General features: G+C 38.8%; 1 protein-coding gene and 1 long non-coding RNA gene across 4 annotated transcripts in view; one reads left to right on the top strand and one right to left on the bottom strand.

The window, feature by feature from the left end:
* GRAMD2B (GRAM domain containing 2B) overlaps window positions 1–2252 on the bottom strand; it is a 43475-nt gene extending 41223 nt beyond the window's left edge. Inside the window, exon 1 of the mRNA XM_056323756.1 lies at window positions 2040–2252. Coding sequence (XP_056179731.1) covers window positions 2040–2161 — 122 coding nt within the window. The 5' untranslated portion in view covers window positions 2162–2252. The remainder of the gene's footprint in view (window positions 1–2039) is intronic.
* Window positions 1–17338, top strand: part of LOC130142232 (uncharacterized) — a 66640-nt gene that overhangs the window by 7594 nt on the left and 41708 nt on the right. The gene's annotated exons all lie outside the window — the stretch shown is intronic.

Here is a 17338-nt window from a genome sequence, read left to right as displayed (position 1 = left end):
CATATAGTCAGTTTTTGTCCTCGGGCATGAATAATTAGGATGAACAAAAGCAATCATTAATACAGTGAATTTTCTGTGTGGATGCATCTTCATATATGGGAAATATGCTCTAAGTAAATAGGACTGTATTGAAAATAGTATCTAAAAATGCAGAGCCTGCATTTCTTTCTCCCAGAAGCATTTTCCCTGATTTTTCATGTGGTTGATTTTGGGTAAGTGTATCATGACTGACAAACACATGACAAGCAAGTTGGGCAAGAGCTCAGTCCAGCTACTAGCTCATTGTGTGCAATGATGCATTCTTCTTATTAGAATGTCTAGTATTTGTAGCCTGCTTTTGCATCTTTGCTATTGATAGAGGTATAGTTTCACAGTAGGGCTTTATGGTCATACTATCTTTACTGAAACAGCAGCTGAGTAAGCTGGATTTCTAAGGCGGCCTGCCCCTGCCACTCACTACTTGGCAGGCCGGTTGATTATTGAGAAATCTGAGGCAAAGGGCTCTGTTCTTTGTAAGAGCTGATCATGTCGCTATCAGAGCATATATGGTAGCGTTTGGTGTACTGGTTATCTAGTGGTAAATAAAAAATTAGGTAAATCTGTCTGCCCAGTGTTCTGGGTTGGACAGAGAAAAGAGAGTAAACTTTCAGTTGCCCAAATTAGAAATGGTTAAACATCACCTACTTGTGTTGAACCCTCCATACGCCATGTATGTACTTATGTCCCGTGCTTAATCGGAAAATGAGATCAAGAGAGGCATGCAAAAACACACGGATATTTTTTTTTTAAAAAAACAGGCTCTAAGTGATTAGTTCTAGGGAAGAGCCTTTGAGAACTCTAGTAAGAATGTAAAATTTCTGATTCCTTATTCTCTGTTCAAACTGTTGGACATTATGTCTCTGACATTTGAATTGAAATAAAGGATGTTATGCAAATATAATATTAAAAAGCCCTAACAGCATTTCAAAAGAGGAAAAACAAGGCCATCAGACTTACTTATACTTGTGACCCAGGTAGTGATATGAGCTGTTACCCCATTTAAAGAATTTGTGTACAGCTACAAAGAAATATAATTCAGCCTCACAAAGACTATGTAGAGGTGCTCCCTCCAAGTCACTCTTCAGAGTGGTTTCGCACTGAGTGGATATTAAGGACAGCACTTGGTGAAGAACTTTCAAGGTGGTTAGGGACTAATAAACATCTAAAGCTACTTTAAGTATATTCATAATGAGTTGATATAAATACTATGGATGTTTACTTGTCTGTCTCCTGCAGTAGATGATGGAGGATACCTGGTAAGTGCCAGTAACCCTATGACACTGTCTTCCCTCATTTATCTTTGCTGTCTAGAACATGCATGATTTATCCAAAACTCATCATTGCAATGAATTCCACCTCAATGTGAGTCCACAATCCAACAAGTCTACGCTTCCAAAGTAAGAAAACAAATTTTCTGTTAAAAATAGTTTGTGATTATGCTGTTAGCAAACCCTTTAGCAGTACTCATTCCTGCAAGTGTTTAACTTCCATGAATACTCCTTGTGATTATGGCAGCTTTTCTCTTGAAACATAATTTAATAAGCACTGTAAAGTTTCATATAGTCCAAAACACAGCTGAAAATTTTGTTAAAAATCCCTGTTCTAACAAAACTTATATTTGTTTTGTACAGAAATCCATTCAAATTCCATAGGTAGTATTGGATGACTTTTCAGAGGTCATTTTAAAACGAGTTTATTGCTCTACAGTGCTATACACATTCAAAGCCCTACTTCACTGTAAGGAAGTAGTAGATAAGGAAAGAGAGAGCAACACCACCTTGTCGGCTGTTACAGATCTCTGCTTTACAGTAGTGCTCCCCTTCCCAGTGCAGTCAGTAACATGAGTGAAATTATCATCTCTGCATGCATTGCGTTCTCATATTAAGCTTCCCCATCAGGTTATTTTCACCAGTGTATTTGTCCCCGTGCACTTCTGTCTTGCTGCCCTGTACCCCCCAGTGTCAAGTACATACAGAACACTCAAACACACCAGGATTTACCTTATAGATACTGATCCAAAGCTCTCTGTAGGGCTGACTGGGGTAGTATTACTTGACTTTCCAAAGCTGTTCTGACTTTCAGAATGAAAAACAGAGTCCTTCAAGGAATTCCCTTTTCTCATCGTTTTAATGGAGTTAACTGCAGCGTTAGGCAAGTTCAGTTCTAGTGCGATCCTTCAAACACACAGCCTTTCGCTGCTATAGGAAGTGCAATCTTGGTGTGACTCTAGCTCAGGCTAGTTTTTTAAATCAGTTAATGAGTAACATGCTGATGTGACATCATAAGGAGGTTTTCTTTTTTATCTGCAGCACTTGATAGTTTTACTTGGAAACAAAGGTCGTCAAATCTGGGTGCACTTCTATCTTTGGAATGTCATTGTTAATAGCAATAACTTGTTTTGATGAATTGAGAAAAAGAAGGATACATAGAACAAGAACTCTATTTCAAATTGGGTTTCATTGACAAATTTGTAACAAAAACTGTAACATGGTCTGTCATAAATTCTACTTTGCGAATTATCTACCTGTCTCTTAATTGCCCAAGTCTGAATAACATAATTGTATATCCTTCAAAAGTGACTATATCCACCCATCCTGACATGTCAAAATTCTTATATTGCAGTTCTTCAGGGACAAATTGGTGCACATGCATGCATGTGGCTGCTATGAAGTCAAGTCATTGCAGTTCAGCTTAAATACAGACAATCTTTTAATTCTCAGTACCCAAAACCCAACTGAACAAAACTATTTTACATAAACATTTTTTCCATAGGAAATGGCAAACATTAACTACAAACTTGCACAGTTTTCTGTTTGTTGAAGATTACTACAGTGATTAGATTAGTCAAGGAAATTGGAAGCAATGTTTCTTTAGATTGCAAGTCTGGTTATAATACCAAATTAACACCCCAAGGCCTCCAGAAGATCTGTCAAACTTCGTTTAGGGCCTGAATGGTAATAAGCATTCTTCTATGAGACCGAAAAAACATGTGGAACGTAGTATACTCTTTCTGTTCTCAGCATTTATAAACAGATTGTGAAACAATACAAAGGCATTTGCACTGTTCTCAGATTTTACTCGTAAGATCGAAGACATCTTTCTCCGTGTTTGGTTTGAATTTTGTCCCTAGTTCCTTTGCATGACTAAATACCTGGTCTTTGCTTATTTAAATACAAAATTTGTTTTATAATTGGTATTAAGTAAACTGTAATGAAATCTGTAAATGTCAGAAACAACAGGAGAAACTGTAACTATTGAAATTCAGGATTAGCATTATAGCTAAGAAGCAAAGGTAGAGATTAAACAGCAGTTTCCTTGAATGTGAAAATTCTGAATAAAGGTGAGAAGTCTTGAAAGGAAAAGGCAGAAAAGGAGTGAAAAACACACCCTTCATCATCTTGGGTATTCTATGTGAAGTAGAAAAAACTGAACGCTTGTATGCAGGAGTAGTATTTAAGCTGATGAAATTGAATTTTTTCTCTTAAATGTTCTGAGTTCATGCCTCCTTCAGTAGCTATGCTATACGTGTTTGATTTCCTGATGTCTAGGCCTTTTTGTTACTCTGATTCTCTTGATCCTGTGTGATCATAGACTACAAATGCAGGGCTGTCTAGATAGGCAAAGTCTTTGTAGTTTACTCCTCCTCCATAAAACAAGTGATACAACCTTTAACAAAGTAAACAAAAGCTGTTTTTCTCCTGTAGGCAGAAGGAGAATTGGCCTTGGCTCTGTTGCGTTGTTCAGATCTATCTAGTTAGGATAGGAAGTATTTATTCTTTTTAAAGAAACAAACATCCTTAAAACTGATTAGAAAACTTCAGTGATATAGTGAGCTTGTAAGTTATTAATTTGAAGTATTTATCTTTGAAAACAATCTGTTTGTATAACAAAATACAACGAAAACCCTTCATTAAAAGAATGCAGCTGCATTCCTTCTGTATGTTAAAGAGCAAATACAGAGAGAGGACAATTTAATTTTTCCCTGAATGGGTAAGTGCAGGAACATGTTTAGCAAGAGACAACCATAACGTGATTTCTTCCCTTCAATTTCATTCCTTGCTGTTGTCCACAAAACAGTTCCCTTACAGAGTACCGTGCCTCCCTTGTAAACTGCTATACTCCATCACATGCTACCACAAGTCTGTGCTTACCAGCCTGCAATTACATGACCACGTAGTGTATGCCTGTACTGAAGGGCTTCTAGGTTTGCCCGTGCTAGTGCTATACTAACCAGGTCTGGTACTCAGCTGGTGAGTTGAGTGCTTTTGTGGCTACACAGCTGGTATTACTGAGTTAGTTTAGGATTAGCTCAAGCCCGACATAGAATCATAGAATCATTTAGGCTGGAAAAGACCTTGAAGATCATGAAATCTAACCATAAATGTAACAGTGCCAAGTCTACCATATGAACTTTGCTGCAGTGACACTGGTGGTATGTATGGCCATGTGAGGAAAAACAGGCTTTTGTGACACTGACCTGAGACTCTTACCGCTGCTGCTTATTAAGAGGGCTCATCTTTCTTGAGTGTGGCAGCGGTAACTGCCTGGATTGATAGAAGAGGAGCAGGCAGGAATAGTGGTGGACTTGGCAGTACTAGGTTAATGGTTGAACTCGATGATCTTAAAGGTTTTTTCCAACCTAAACAATTGTATAATTTTGTTGTTTGTATGTATATATGCACTTCTGGTGGGAATGGAGAGGTACAGTGCTGGTAGTGATGTCATTATATGCCCAAGGGATGGAGCTTTCCTCCGTATTATCAGGCTCAGACAAACTGTGTTTGCTATTGATTTCTAGTGCCTCTGCACAGCTGTGATCCCGAGACATTTTGGAGATTGTTTTGGGACTGGAAAAGAAGGAGGTAGTAGTTTACATTTAGGAGGCCAGGAGGGCTGACCTGATGGTGCCTGTGTAAAAGACAAAACTTGAATTCATGCCATTTTTATTGGAAGGGGATCTAAGCTGTATGATCAGCCTCAGGACAGTCATATCTTGATGCAAGCTGATACAAACCTTTTAGTTTGTAATCCCTATGCAGCTTTTTAAAGCACTCCCTCCCTCTTTGTCTTTCTGATTCCTGATGTCCATAAAATTTTCCAGGAGAGGTTTAGATACCTACAGAAATGTTACCTATGCAAGCATGTGGCAGATACAGTACTTATTTTTCTTAGCTGCTTGCTTCACATCTTTTAGCAGTACTTAACGGACACCAGTATCTTTTCTCTTTCTGATGCAGTGGATCAGGTGTGGGGAGAAGTTGATACTCCTGATGGTGTGGCTATCTGCTGACATGGACTTCTCCCCAGAGACTTGTTCGTCATGTTCTGAAGAAATTGGTAGCTCAGTGGCTTGTAAAATTGAGTATGTGTTTTGACTCTCTCCCTTGCTGTCTCATAAAAACAGCTTTCCCCTTTTATTTCTTATTTCTTTTCCGGTAACCTACTTTTCTTCAACCCTGTGTGCAGATTTGGCCAAGTGTATCCTTATTTTTGTTGTTTACCAAACTATGCCCTTTAATTCTGACCTTTGTCACTGACACTCTGTTATCTCCTGCCTGCTAGACTCTATCTTGTGGAGTCTAGCACTGTTGCAATTGTTTTTGATATGCAGACAGAGGGGAAAAAAAAAGTGATTGGTGTCCTTGAACCTCAAACAGTTTTATTCTCAGTCTGCAACATCACTGAAAGGTTAGAATTTTTCTGGAAAAATCTATAATTTTCTTTTCTTCTGTTATCCACATGACTGCTATGCATTTTTTTTCAAAGTGACTTCCTCCAGGAAAAAAATATTTATTTTTGATTTCTCAATCCCTGAAGTATTTTTTCTGAGACTGGGAAATATATTAGCAATTCCAATTGCATTGCACCTATTTTAAGTCCCTATGTCTTTACTAAAATGATCTCATGTTATTGGATGGGATGAAAAAAATTATGAATTCTGGGTGTTTAGAGCGAGAACTTTCATTTATGCTAGAAAAGCCTTGGTGCCTTGTGACAGGTAACTGCTAAGAAACTGCATAAAGATTGCAAGTTGAAGTGATGATAAAAGGAGACATTAAACAAAAAAGGCAAAGAGATGGCTGGAAATATATTCTGAACAAACCATTCCATTTTATTACCATCCAAGAATGAATCAAATCAATAATAAACCAGCCGCTGTACTTGTGGCAGAATGTCATATTAGTGATTTGAGGTGGTAGTGAATGTTTTTATGTACAATCTTATAAGAGTTTACATCTTGGCTGGAGTGCAGCCACAAAACCTTACAGATTTTGTAATAAAGAGCAGGGGAATGGATGAGTGGGTGTTCCGTCAGTTTGTTCGGAGTCTCAGAATTTACTAGGCCTGTAAATCAGAGTAAGACTTCATAATTAGTCTGTTATGATCCCCTGAATATTTTTTTTGGGGGGGGAGGAAACAACATTTAACTAGTAGCCTAAAGCACTGAGTTCTTGCTTTATGCATTTGGCTTGCATAATTTTTGTTTTCTATGGTATGTAAAGAAGCAGCTGCTCTGACTCAGAGCTGACTGTCTTTCATGGTTAGGATCGCCTCCAGTTTTTGTTTTCTTTTTTCTTTTTTTTTTTTTTCCTGCCTGGACCAAGCCTGTGCAAAAACAAGTATTTTTTTTCTCCGAGTTGTACATTTGAAAAGTGTACCTTTCCACAGATAATTCCAGAATGCAATATGGATCAGATCTAGTTCACTATAAAATCTGTTTGGACATGTTTTAGATAAGTTTTATATCTAGGTTCCTATATTCTGTTCCTCTTTCTAGTCTCAAACTTCTTGGGTTTCCTCTTGAACTTGTGTTTGATCTGTTCTATCCTATGTTTAGTCTGCCATAGTGAGATACACTCAGTTTGTATACAGTGCGTTTGGAGTTGTACCTCCTTAAACTCACACCTGTGAGTATGTCACATGCTACAGGCAGATACCTAGGATTGCTGCGGCTCCTTCTGTGCTGCTCTGAATGCCGGATGAGAGCAGAACTGGTGTAATCACAAACACATTTACAGAGCGAGCTGACAGAAAACTGTCAGCGGGTCAGGTGCAGCAAGAGGTAGATGAAAATGTAGCACAGGAGAAATAACCTAGAGGTATATAGGAATGAGTGAATAGTGTGGTGTCCGTGTTTGTGGAAGCCAGTGACTGTTTTTCTCTTTAGTAATCTTGTTGTAGGAACATGCACTTAAAACTATGTTTTTTTTGATCTCTGTCATGGTGGTCACCTCAGTAGATGCCATTGTGCTTACTCATGTGTCAATGCTCACCACCTTCCCCCTGGTACTCCCTTGTGCTCAGCTTCTGGAGCCGCACAGATGGGACTTAACCACTTGGGGTACTCAGGCGTATCTGTGTTCAGGAGCCTCTCCTTCCAGACAGGAAAGAGTTTTTTAAAAAAACAAACCCACACCCAACTAACTTGGAAGAAAGCCATTGGAGTGGAGAAGAGAGCCTCATGTGGTGGGATTATGTAAAGGAAACTGACTTGGAAGATGGAGTTTTGGAAGATTTTCTTGGAACTCTAGGAAACTCTGAAGTCTTAAAATTTAGTTTGAGTTTGTTGCACTGTGTGAATGAAAGACTTGGGTCTCTTAGTAACAACACAAAAATACATTTTTTGGTTCATTGAAGGACTCCTGATGCCAATAATGTCTGGCCTGAGGGGCTTGGGTGAGGATGAGAGTATAAACTCTGTGGTAGGAACAAGAGAATACAGGCATGTGAAGCAAATAAGCTACTAGCATCTCATTTGTGTAGGGTGCTTCTCATTTGAGTAAATGGGCCATTCTTTGCCTTGATGCTTGCAGGATATGCTTTAAAAAGGTAAAGAAATTCAGCTTTGTAAATGGCTGCATTTCTCCTTGAAGTCATGTCTAGTCTTGCAGTACTATCAGTCCAAGCATTAAAAAAAAGTGAATTTATGTTCTTCTCGACTCTCCCCTCTCTCCTCTTCTCCCATCTACCTCTCCCTCTCTCCCCCCCATGTCTCCCCACAGTCCTCCATCCTCCCCCCTAGCAGTGTAAGAACATAATCATAAAACAAAAACCCCAACAACTTTTTCTTTACATACTTGAATCTGGTGAGTTTGTCAAGGTTATGTTTTCAAACTTTCTGTGGTAACAATGAGAATTACTGTCAGGCCTAGAGTACATTGTTGCTAAGAACGAGGAGTGGCAATATCTTGAGGAAGGTAAACATATTCCAGGAAATTTAAGCACTTCAGACCTGGTTTTCTGTTCCTTGTAAGTGGCGACTTACTGCTCTGATGTAGAACCGATGAGAAAATGGGCCCAGCTGTTAAATTCCCTTCTTGCCTCTTACCATGTATTTATGGTGCTTAGCACAAACAGTAAGAGGGAAGTTTAATCTTACGTGATTGCACAGTAGAGTACCTCCTGAAAGTGAAATAAAAATATGTTTTGTTAAAAAAACTCTCAAATGTCATTTCAGATAGAAATTTCTATCCCTTCATATGCAAGTATCTGTTTTAATCTGCTTTCTCAGTGCAACCATGTTAAAAGCAAAAGTTTTTTGCCCAGGTATGAGAATTAGAAGGAGATTTGTCATGTTGAAAGGGGAACTATGGTTTGTTTAGATGTGGCTCTTTTCTTTTTAAGGTTATATTATATTTAGCTATATATGTGATTTAAATTGCATAAACCTTGTGTCTGTCTTTCTTGAAGGGCAAAGAATAGCACAGAAATTACACTGTTCAAAACTGTTTCAGAAGCAAACTTCCTGTTTGCAACCTGGGTATTTTGTTGGGTTTTGTTTTTGTTTTCCCCTTGATTTGCTTAACTTCTTCCATTCCAAAACCCTCCTAGGTGTTGTGCCTGAGTTGCTGTACATATTCGTCCTGCTTAGAGTATTTGCCGAGTTGACTGACACCATCCCTCTCCTGACATTGTGAACGCAGTTGCAGTAACACGGTTTAGCTCTTGTGACTCTGCACTTGTGAGACTGGCAATCCGGACCTCTCGGGTTCCTTCTATCATGAGAGGAGACAGAAAAATACCTGAACTGAAGGTGTCAGTGAAGGCTGCTGCTGAAAAACACCGGCGGGGTTAGCTGGACTCTCGTCATCTCGGTAGCCGTGGAGCCTGCCGCCTGCTGCTGCGTCTGCTCAGTAGGTCAGGCTGCCTAGCGGGGCCGCAGAGAGCGAGGGAGGCTGCAGCATTCCTGTGATAAAGGTTGAGGCGTTGCTCACGTGTGTGTAGCTTTCTTTTTTTAAAACGTTTTTGTCTGAAGCCGGTAGGTGTACAGTTTGCAGCCTAATGGGAGGATTATTTGAAGCACATGTCAGTGAAAACTGATTGTTGTGCCATTATTTACCATTTAAGAGAGTTTGCACCACATCAGCTACTTATAAAGAAACTGCAATTATACAGTGATAGGTTATAACAATAGAGCCTCATTAGTCTAAAATACCACTTTGAATGTTCTAATGAGGAGCTTAAAACATTGTACAAACAGCACCTAATGAAGTTAATGACACCATTGAGAGCTCAGTAACAGTAGACCTGTTTTTACAGTTACATTAAGTGAAACTTGAACACGTGAGGGTATTCGGGGAAGGTTAAAGGAACTTGGCTAGTTTCACCAACTAATCTATTCAAGCCACCCATGTCACTCAGGTAAGTGAGGCAGGGAGAGCCTTCAAAACGTCAGGTCTTCAGTTTGACCAGTGATTCAGGACTGTGTCCTTGGTGTACCTATTACTTCAAATGAATTACATAAAGCTATTGTTTGGCTTAAATGAAATGAACCGTGGTCATTTTGGTCAGTTCATCTCTGCATGCCTTCTTCAAATGATGGTAACTGGGGTTAGTTTGTTAGAAACGGTGGTGGCATCACAATTTTTTTCATTTGTTTTTTTTTTTTTTTTTGGCTTACTTGCTGGTTTTGTTGGTAACCTTTAACATTTTTGTCCATTGTATATCAAAAAGATTGAATTAAACCTCTGCAGTCATACTTAGGATCAGCTTTTGTTTATAATCAGAAATGTTGGTTTGTTTAAGAAGTTTTTTTTTATGTCAGCCATTCTAATGTAATATTAATCATATAGCCTTAAAAATGCTGTTAAAACTTCCTCGTTTATACTAGGTTCTTGAGGTGTGATTGTAACTTTGCATGTATAATAGTAGTTTTCATCAGCACATCGCTCTCTGTGTATTGCTATTCAGGCTAACCCTTGATTTGTTCTTTGCTTAACATGTTCACCCTAACTTTGGGGTTCAGCCTTGTTTCTGAGCTTTCACTTAGAAGCTAGGAAAGGTAGATTGTAATGTGATGCTTCACTGACCATCTGCAATTGCTGTCTTGAATTCTCCTGTAACTTTATTTAGGCCTTTGGCAATAAGACAGTTTCTAAATTCTGTTGAAACTGCTAATCATTAAACCTCCCCACTGTTCTTTACTGTGATTCTTATCTTTTGTGATGCAGTCTGCTGTAAAGCTTCCCTAGCACTCCAATTTGTTATACTTCCCCTTGTAATCCTAAGTATGTATAATTTTTTTCTTTTGCGTGTTGCCTTCTTTTTCCAGGAAGAAATAATGACTTTTTGTGATTTGACTGCCATTTTTACACCACAATTTTCTGAAAATACAATCTTCCCCTTTGTACCGCCCCCCCCCCCCCCCCCCCCCCCCCCCCGCCCCTTTGCCCTCAAGAGTATGGAAGGGCATAGACTATTACTTTGAAATTCAGGTGGAATAGGCCATCTGGGAAAAAAAGCCTTTCTGTGCAGTGGACTTACGACATTTATTTGTGTATAAACTGGATAAAGTTCAGGTTTTGTTCCCTATAATCTATTTTTTTTAACCCACAATGTAAATTATATTTTCTGTGTAAATTATTTTCAATCATGTTGGCTATTTATTTGAATTAATAAAGTAAGAAAACTCACCAATGGTGTTATGTAGTATTTGGTTGAAAAATACACTATCACTGGAGAAGCCTAAGCTTTGATTTATTTTAGAGAACAACAGGTAAAAAAAGAAAACACTTCTCCAAGCTTGTAACACTAGGGCAAAGTTTAGTTTTGTGACCTAATGTTGCCTCAAGAAAAAGATGTGATGGAGCTGGTACCACTTCCACGGGTGATAAGGAGAAAGCTGATAAAATACTATTCTGAAACTTCACTCTGCTTTCTTCTTCTTCTTTTTTTTTTTTTAAAAAAAAAAAAAAACCAAAACCAAAAACAACGCTCCCCTCAGTGAATATGTGAGTATTTTCCTAGTCCTAATTTTCTAGTTGGGAGCCAAAGGCACTAAATACGCGGTCGAACAGCACCACCTCGCGGGTCCTGGCACCCCGGTGTCCGGTGCGACCAGGCCGTCGCTTTCCGCTTCCCGCCGGGCCGGAGGCGGGGACCCCGCGCCCGGAGCTCCCTTGCTGGTGCTGCAGCCACCGGTTCCCCTTGGCTTGGGTTGGCGGCTAATACAAATGATAAATTGCAGATCCTCCCGTCAGTTTTGCAAACAGTATTGCAAAATTTAGTGCATGAATTTTCTGCAGCATGAGGTGAGTTCAGGAGATTTAATAATTCATTTATTTATTCTAAAAACTGTTCTGATAACATTGTGTTTAAAGAGCAACCTTTACAGATATTCCCCATTTGAGAATGCTGTTATTACCTCTGCAGTGCACTTACTGATAGTTAGCGCAACTCTTCAGCAATGGTCTTTCTTCCAAAGAAAACTTTTTCTGTTGTGATCCATTAGCCCTTCTGACTTTCATAAAATGATGCCTAAATGTAGTTTGGTTTGCAAGAATAGGAGTTGAATCTGGGCTAGGGTGTTGAGCCAAGAATGATGGAACAAATGAGAAAGTTGGGATCTGAATGCAGCCGGATGTCGAAACGGGTGCTTGGTAGTTTACGTGTGAGTTGTTTGCTAGTTTTAATGCAAAATGACAGTAAGAAATTTACAAATTGGAGGAAGTCTCATATATTTTATCTATAGAAAAACTGTTTGTTGTGCTGCTTTTTATTCAATGTTGTCTACATTTTGTAACGACTTTGCACATTCTACATCTGAGAATATTGCATAACAGAATAAAACATGTGTCCACCTGGTATGATCGAGTACTAGCGAGATCCTCCTACATAAGCTGTAGGTCATTTGTGATGGGGATGTTTGTGGTTTGTTTTATATTATAAGGGAAGCTGTGAAAGTTATGGTGAATAATTCACACATTGCATAGGTGAATTAATAGCCTGAGCCTTCGAAAAAAGAGAAGAAGGGGGGGAAGGGAACATTTGGGCATGTGTATAGTTCTGAGAAGGCTAGTTAGCTGTAGAACTGCTGAGTCTGTGCACTGCTTTAGCTTCATCAGCTAGTAGGGTATAGTTGTCGTGCTTTTTGTTTTTTTATCCCTGGTCCTCTGAGAGGGTAGTTCTCTAATCTAATCTCTCATCTAATTCATATGCAAGACCTTCAAAATGTTAGGTGTTTGGTATGTTAAATCACACATCTGAAACTAAGGTGATCTGATCATGAAATGAGATAGTTGAATTGTGTTGAGGGGAAAAATCAGTGGAGGTTCAGCTCTAATCTGGATTTAAAAAGAAGAATTGTTTTTATGTATGCTAGGGAATTCATGCTCAGTCATAAAGCCTTTGTGATGACTGTGCAATCCATACCTTGTCTGCTTTCTGGAATACACCTGTTAGGATGGTGAATGCTAATCCAGGCTGCCTGTTGTATGATACAAGTTTGCAGATTCAGATAACACAGTAACCCGGCAGTGGATCAAAGCTGGTGTGAAGGCTGTTGCCAGGCTTGTGTATGGAGAGGGCCCATTGATAACAGTGCTTCATTTGGTAGGTGGTGCGCAGGAACGTGAATAGGACGTAGGGCTGACAGATGTCTGGGAGTAATCCAGTGATCTGACTTCTGTTGCTTTTTCCCCTGCAGCAGTATACCTAATGATGTGATGCTATTCACTTGTTTCACATGGAATGCTCATCTTGGATTTCTTCATATGCACAGATGCACTTACTCTAGTTATTACTTACTGCTTTCGTGGTTCCTCTTAGTGCTAAAAGATGAAGGAGTATGGTAGTAGTAGAACATATTGACAGAATGAATCTGGCTGTAAACATGCATAACAATCTTGCAGCAATATTCTGCTGGAAACATTGAGCTTGCATAGCTGAATGCAGCCCCACCCACTCAAAGCTGGAGAAATAGAGGTGACACAATCCTAAAGCTGATGTAGAAATATGTAAAATATTGATTGGTTTTAGCAAGGAGTGCTACTCCTTGAATACTCGAAATTCCATGTGGAACTGAGTATGCATCTTGAATTCTGAAAATTCAATGGAAACTTAGCACTAGAATTATTTATAGGGGGAAAAAAAAAGTTTGTGTGATTTGCCTGTTTGGCTTTCTTTGGGTTTAAAAAAACCCCCTCACTGCCTGGCAAAAAAGACTCCGAACTTGCTTTTAGCATCTTTGGAACCAAAAGTCTCTGAACAGCATTTTATAAATTACCCTTTCTCAAAGGGGATGGGTTGAAGAGGGATCAGAAATACCAACATTGCCATAAAATATGGGGAATTGTTCTTGTTTACCTTTCCTTCATCTGCATTTATCTGTTCATGAACCCTTGGCTTTTGAAGACTTCATCTCCTGCAGTCTTCATCTCCTGATCTGGAGACTGAATTTTTCTGCCTGCTTGCATTTGCATCGTATTTACCTTAAACTTTTTATACTTTTGCTTATCAGAATGAGCTTTGTGGACCTGAGAAACAGTACTGCACAAACTAAAATAAGGATTGAATGTGCTTGAGTTCTGTTTCATTGTAAGTGCTAAATTTCATGGGTTTGTTACAGAGATATAGGACCAAGCATAATTTTAGTGGACATTGTGTCTTGGCATGGCTCCTTTTGTACTCAACCAGAGCGGGAGCATTGAGGCTGCAAGAAATTTTGCTGCATGTTTTCCAGATCTGGCTATTAGTATATTTTTTTTTCCCTCTGTTAAATTGCATCCTTATTCTTACAGGTTTCCTTTTCCAAGTTTTCACAGGTTTTGTTGAAAAGAATGATGTCTTTGGAGTATTTAGAAAAGTATTAAAAAAGCTGGCACAAGCAAGTGCTGATCTGATCAGGAAAAGTGTACATGTTTGTTACAGAATTATAACAGCAATTTGAAACAGAGCATTTTTCAGTCTGTATAAATAGTCTGTGTATATCTATCTGTATATAATGTCTGCGGAGGGAGAAGCAGCTCTCAAATCAATGAGAACTGCTTTGGTGGGCTTTTTTATTTTTTATTTTTTATTTTTTATTTTTTATTTTTTATTTTTTATTTTTTATTTTTTATTTTTTATTTTTTATTTTTATTTTTTATTTTTTATTTTTTATTTTTTATTTTTTATTTTTCTTAACTGTCTCACTGGTGAAGTAGATTATATATGCTTGACACTCATCCTGGTTCGCTTTGTGATTTAACTTGATTTTAAGTGTTATGTTAGGGATGTGAAGAATGTACTCAGTTTGTCATACACTTAAAAGTCTATCTGGAATTCCTGGCTTGCATGCTGGCTAAGCTCTAATAGCAAATTAATTTTCTGGCTGGATTGCATTGAAAAAGTGTGTATTTAATAGCTTGCTTCCTAAAAGCATGCACCACACTTACTTTGACATCTGGTTATTGGAAGTGCCTGAGGAAAAAACCTGTTTTTTCAGTAAGTGAAAAACCTGTTTTTTTAAAGCAAGTAAACTTAAACAGTTTAAAATACTTTAATTCTTCAGGATTTTTGTGTGTATTGTCTGTTTGTGCTACCCAAAACTACACAGGGACACTCTGAAAGCAGCTTTTCAGATTGTAGGAGCTTGCACTCTGTGACAACTGAAGAACAGAGTATTTCATATCCTTTTGATTCTTTCCCTGAGGAAAGTAGTTCTTCAGATATTTCAGTGTTGAAAACAACATCTCACCCCCTGTGTCTTTTGTTGTTGTTGTTGTAACAACTGGATGTGCTAGTGCACACTAGGAAGGACTCAGAGGTGGTTTGATTTCGTAGTATGCTTGATTTTATTGTATCACAGAAGCCTCTGTGTGCAGGAAGGCAGAAGGGTATCACCACGCTCCCTGTGACAATCAACAGCATTGGCAAGAAAGAACTATTAATTTTGGTGATGCTTTCCATGTTACTTACTGAATGGACTTCATTCTAATAAATATAAAACTCTTCCCTCATCTGGCAGTCAATCAAAATGCAGGCATTTGTGTACTGCTGGAAAATTGGCCTTTCAGCTCATCTCATGGAAATCAAATCCAAAGTGTGCAGATGGTGATACGTAATCTCCAAGGCCTGTAACAAAGCTAGATAAAGCTGCTAGCTGAACATGCCTATGTTTAGTTGTCCTCAAAGGAGCTTCAGCTGGTGTATGAAATTCACGGTGCTTTGATTTCATTCCAGAGTTCAGACTACCCAGTCTGTAAAGGGTAAAGAGGCTGCTGGTGAAATGTGCAAGGTGTGCAGCCAAGAGAGCAAAGTTCTCCTGGCCTGCATTGCTTATACTGAGGGTATGTAGCAAAGGTTGCTTTGGGTTCTGTCTTGCCTTTTATTTTGGGGGGGGCGCAGCGTCAAAATACATGCCTGCCCTATGATGCTTCAGCTTTTATTCTTCATATCTCATTCAGTTTCTGTACAGTTGTTTTGGTTTTTTTAATAAAACACGTTGTGCTTTTGCTGTACTTAACAGACCAATTGTCTCTGCAATTTTACACGTAGTTTCAAAAGCCATTCTAAACTGAGCTAATGACTACACCGTTAAAATGTTGGTTTATCTGAAGATACAGCTAATACTGGAAAAAGGACAGTTAAAGAACTTGAAAGGTGATTTTTTTTAATAGTGTACACAAGTTTAGGGTTTGTATAATTCAAACGCGGTTTTTAATCAAGTAGTTCTGTAGCTTGAATGATCAGGAATTGGCTTTCATTTTGTCGGAAATTAAGGTGCAAAGAACTGAGGCTTGCTAGTGAAGTACAGTTTCCATTCTTGAATCTTATTGTTAGGACATGATTTCAACAAAATAATGGAACAGAAGGAGAAGGCAAGTATAGCTGCACACCCTAAACAGTGAGGACCATTTGTAAACTTCCAAATTTTTATTCAGATGCCTAAATGCTGTGATTTTGAGTATGTCCTTGTCATTTTAGGTATGTTTTCAGGCTGGAGGTCTGCCCTTGTACGCATGCAGATGAAACAACTATTGCAAAAAAAAACCCCAAAACCACCCCCAAAACCCAAAAAACTGCTGAGAGAGCGAATTCCTTGCCTTAGTATTCCCCTAATGCTAGACCGCAATAAGGGGACCCATTTTACTGGAAAAGTAATGTGAAAAATATGGGCAGCCTTACAAATGCAACCAAGGTGGCATTGTACCCATGATCCCCAATGCAGTGGGGCTGCAGAGAGAAAAACCTCGCATTTTAAAACACAGTTGGGAAAAAATTCTGCAGACACTGGCCCAAAGTGTCTGGATGTGTTACCTCTCCCACTAATGTATATATAAGAAGCACTGTGAATAGAAAATATGGGCTGTTACCTCACCAGAATTTAATGGGCAGACCCATGTGATTGTCTCACTCAGCCCTCCCTGCATTCAAACATAAAACTAACAGATAAAGCTCTTCTGAAATATTGTCAGCTATTAATGAAATGTTTTAAGGACTTCCCACAGACTGCTGAAAGATGCTTTACCAGAACCCACCACTCAAGTCTGTCACGCATTGAAATCAGGAGACTGAATCTACATTTACAGTCTTTATTTATACAATCTTTATGCAGACTTTACACAGTCTGCCAGTGAGAACATGTGCATCAGCTGCACTGGAAGGGACCTTATTGGTACTGGTAATTACTGATGCTGCAGTCATGTGCGAGGACCTGCTTGATGAATACGTGCTTCCCAGGGTAAAAGGGTCATACCATCTTCAGACACGACACAGAGCATATCACCTGTCACAGCAGAGCTGGATTATCTGGATGAACATGCTTTGATGAAATGTCAGCAAAAGTACAGTCTACAGCCCTGAAAATAGACGTTGGTGACCTTGCTATCATTAGAAACTGTTGATTGTTTTTAGAAATTGTAGCTCAGTGTTTTGCATTTGGTTTTATTTTATTACAGGTCATATACTAATCTATAAGAATTGTTATGTGGTGAGACCTTAAAAATGAAAGATTATAAGGAGTATGTGACTCTGAAGCCTGTAAGACACTGCCTGCTGACACTTGTGCGTTAAAATGTTTCTCTTTTTTTTTCTTGGT

The sequence above is a fragment of the Falco biarmicus genome, chromosome Z (genome assembly GCF_023638135.1).
Source record: "Falco biarmicus isolate bFalBia1 chromosome Z, bFalBia1.pri, whole genome shotgun sequence".
Lineage (NCBI taxonomy): Eukaryota > Metazoa > Chordata > Aves > Falconiformes > Falconidae > Falco > Falco biarmicus.
Note: the sequence above shows the minus strand (reverse complement) of the source record. Positions and strands in the feature narration are given on the sequence as shown.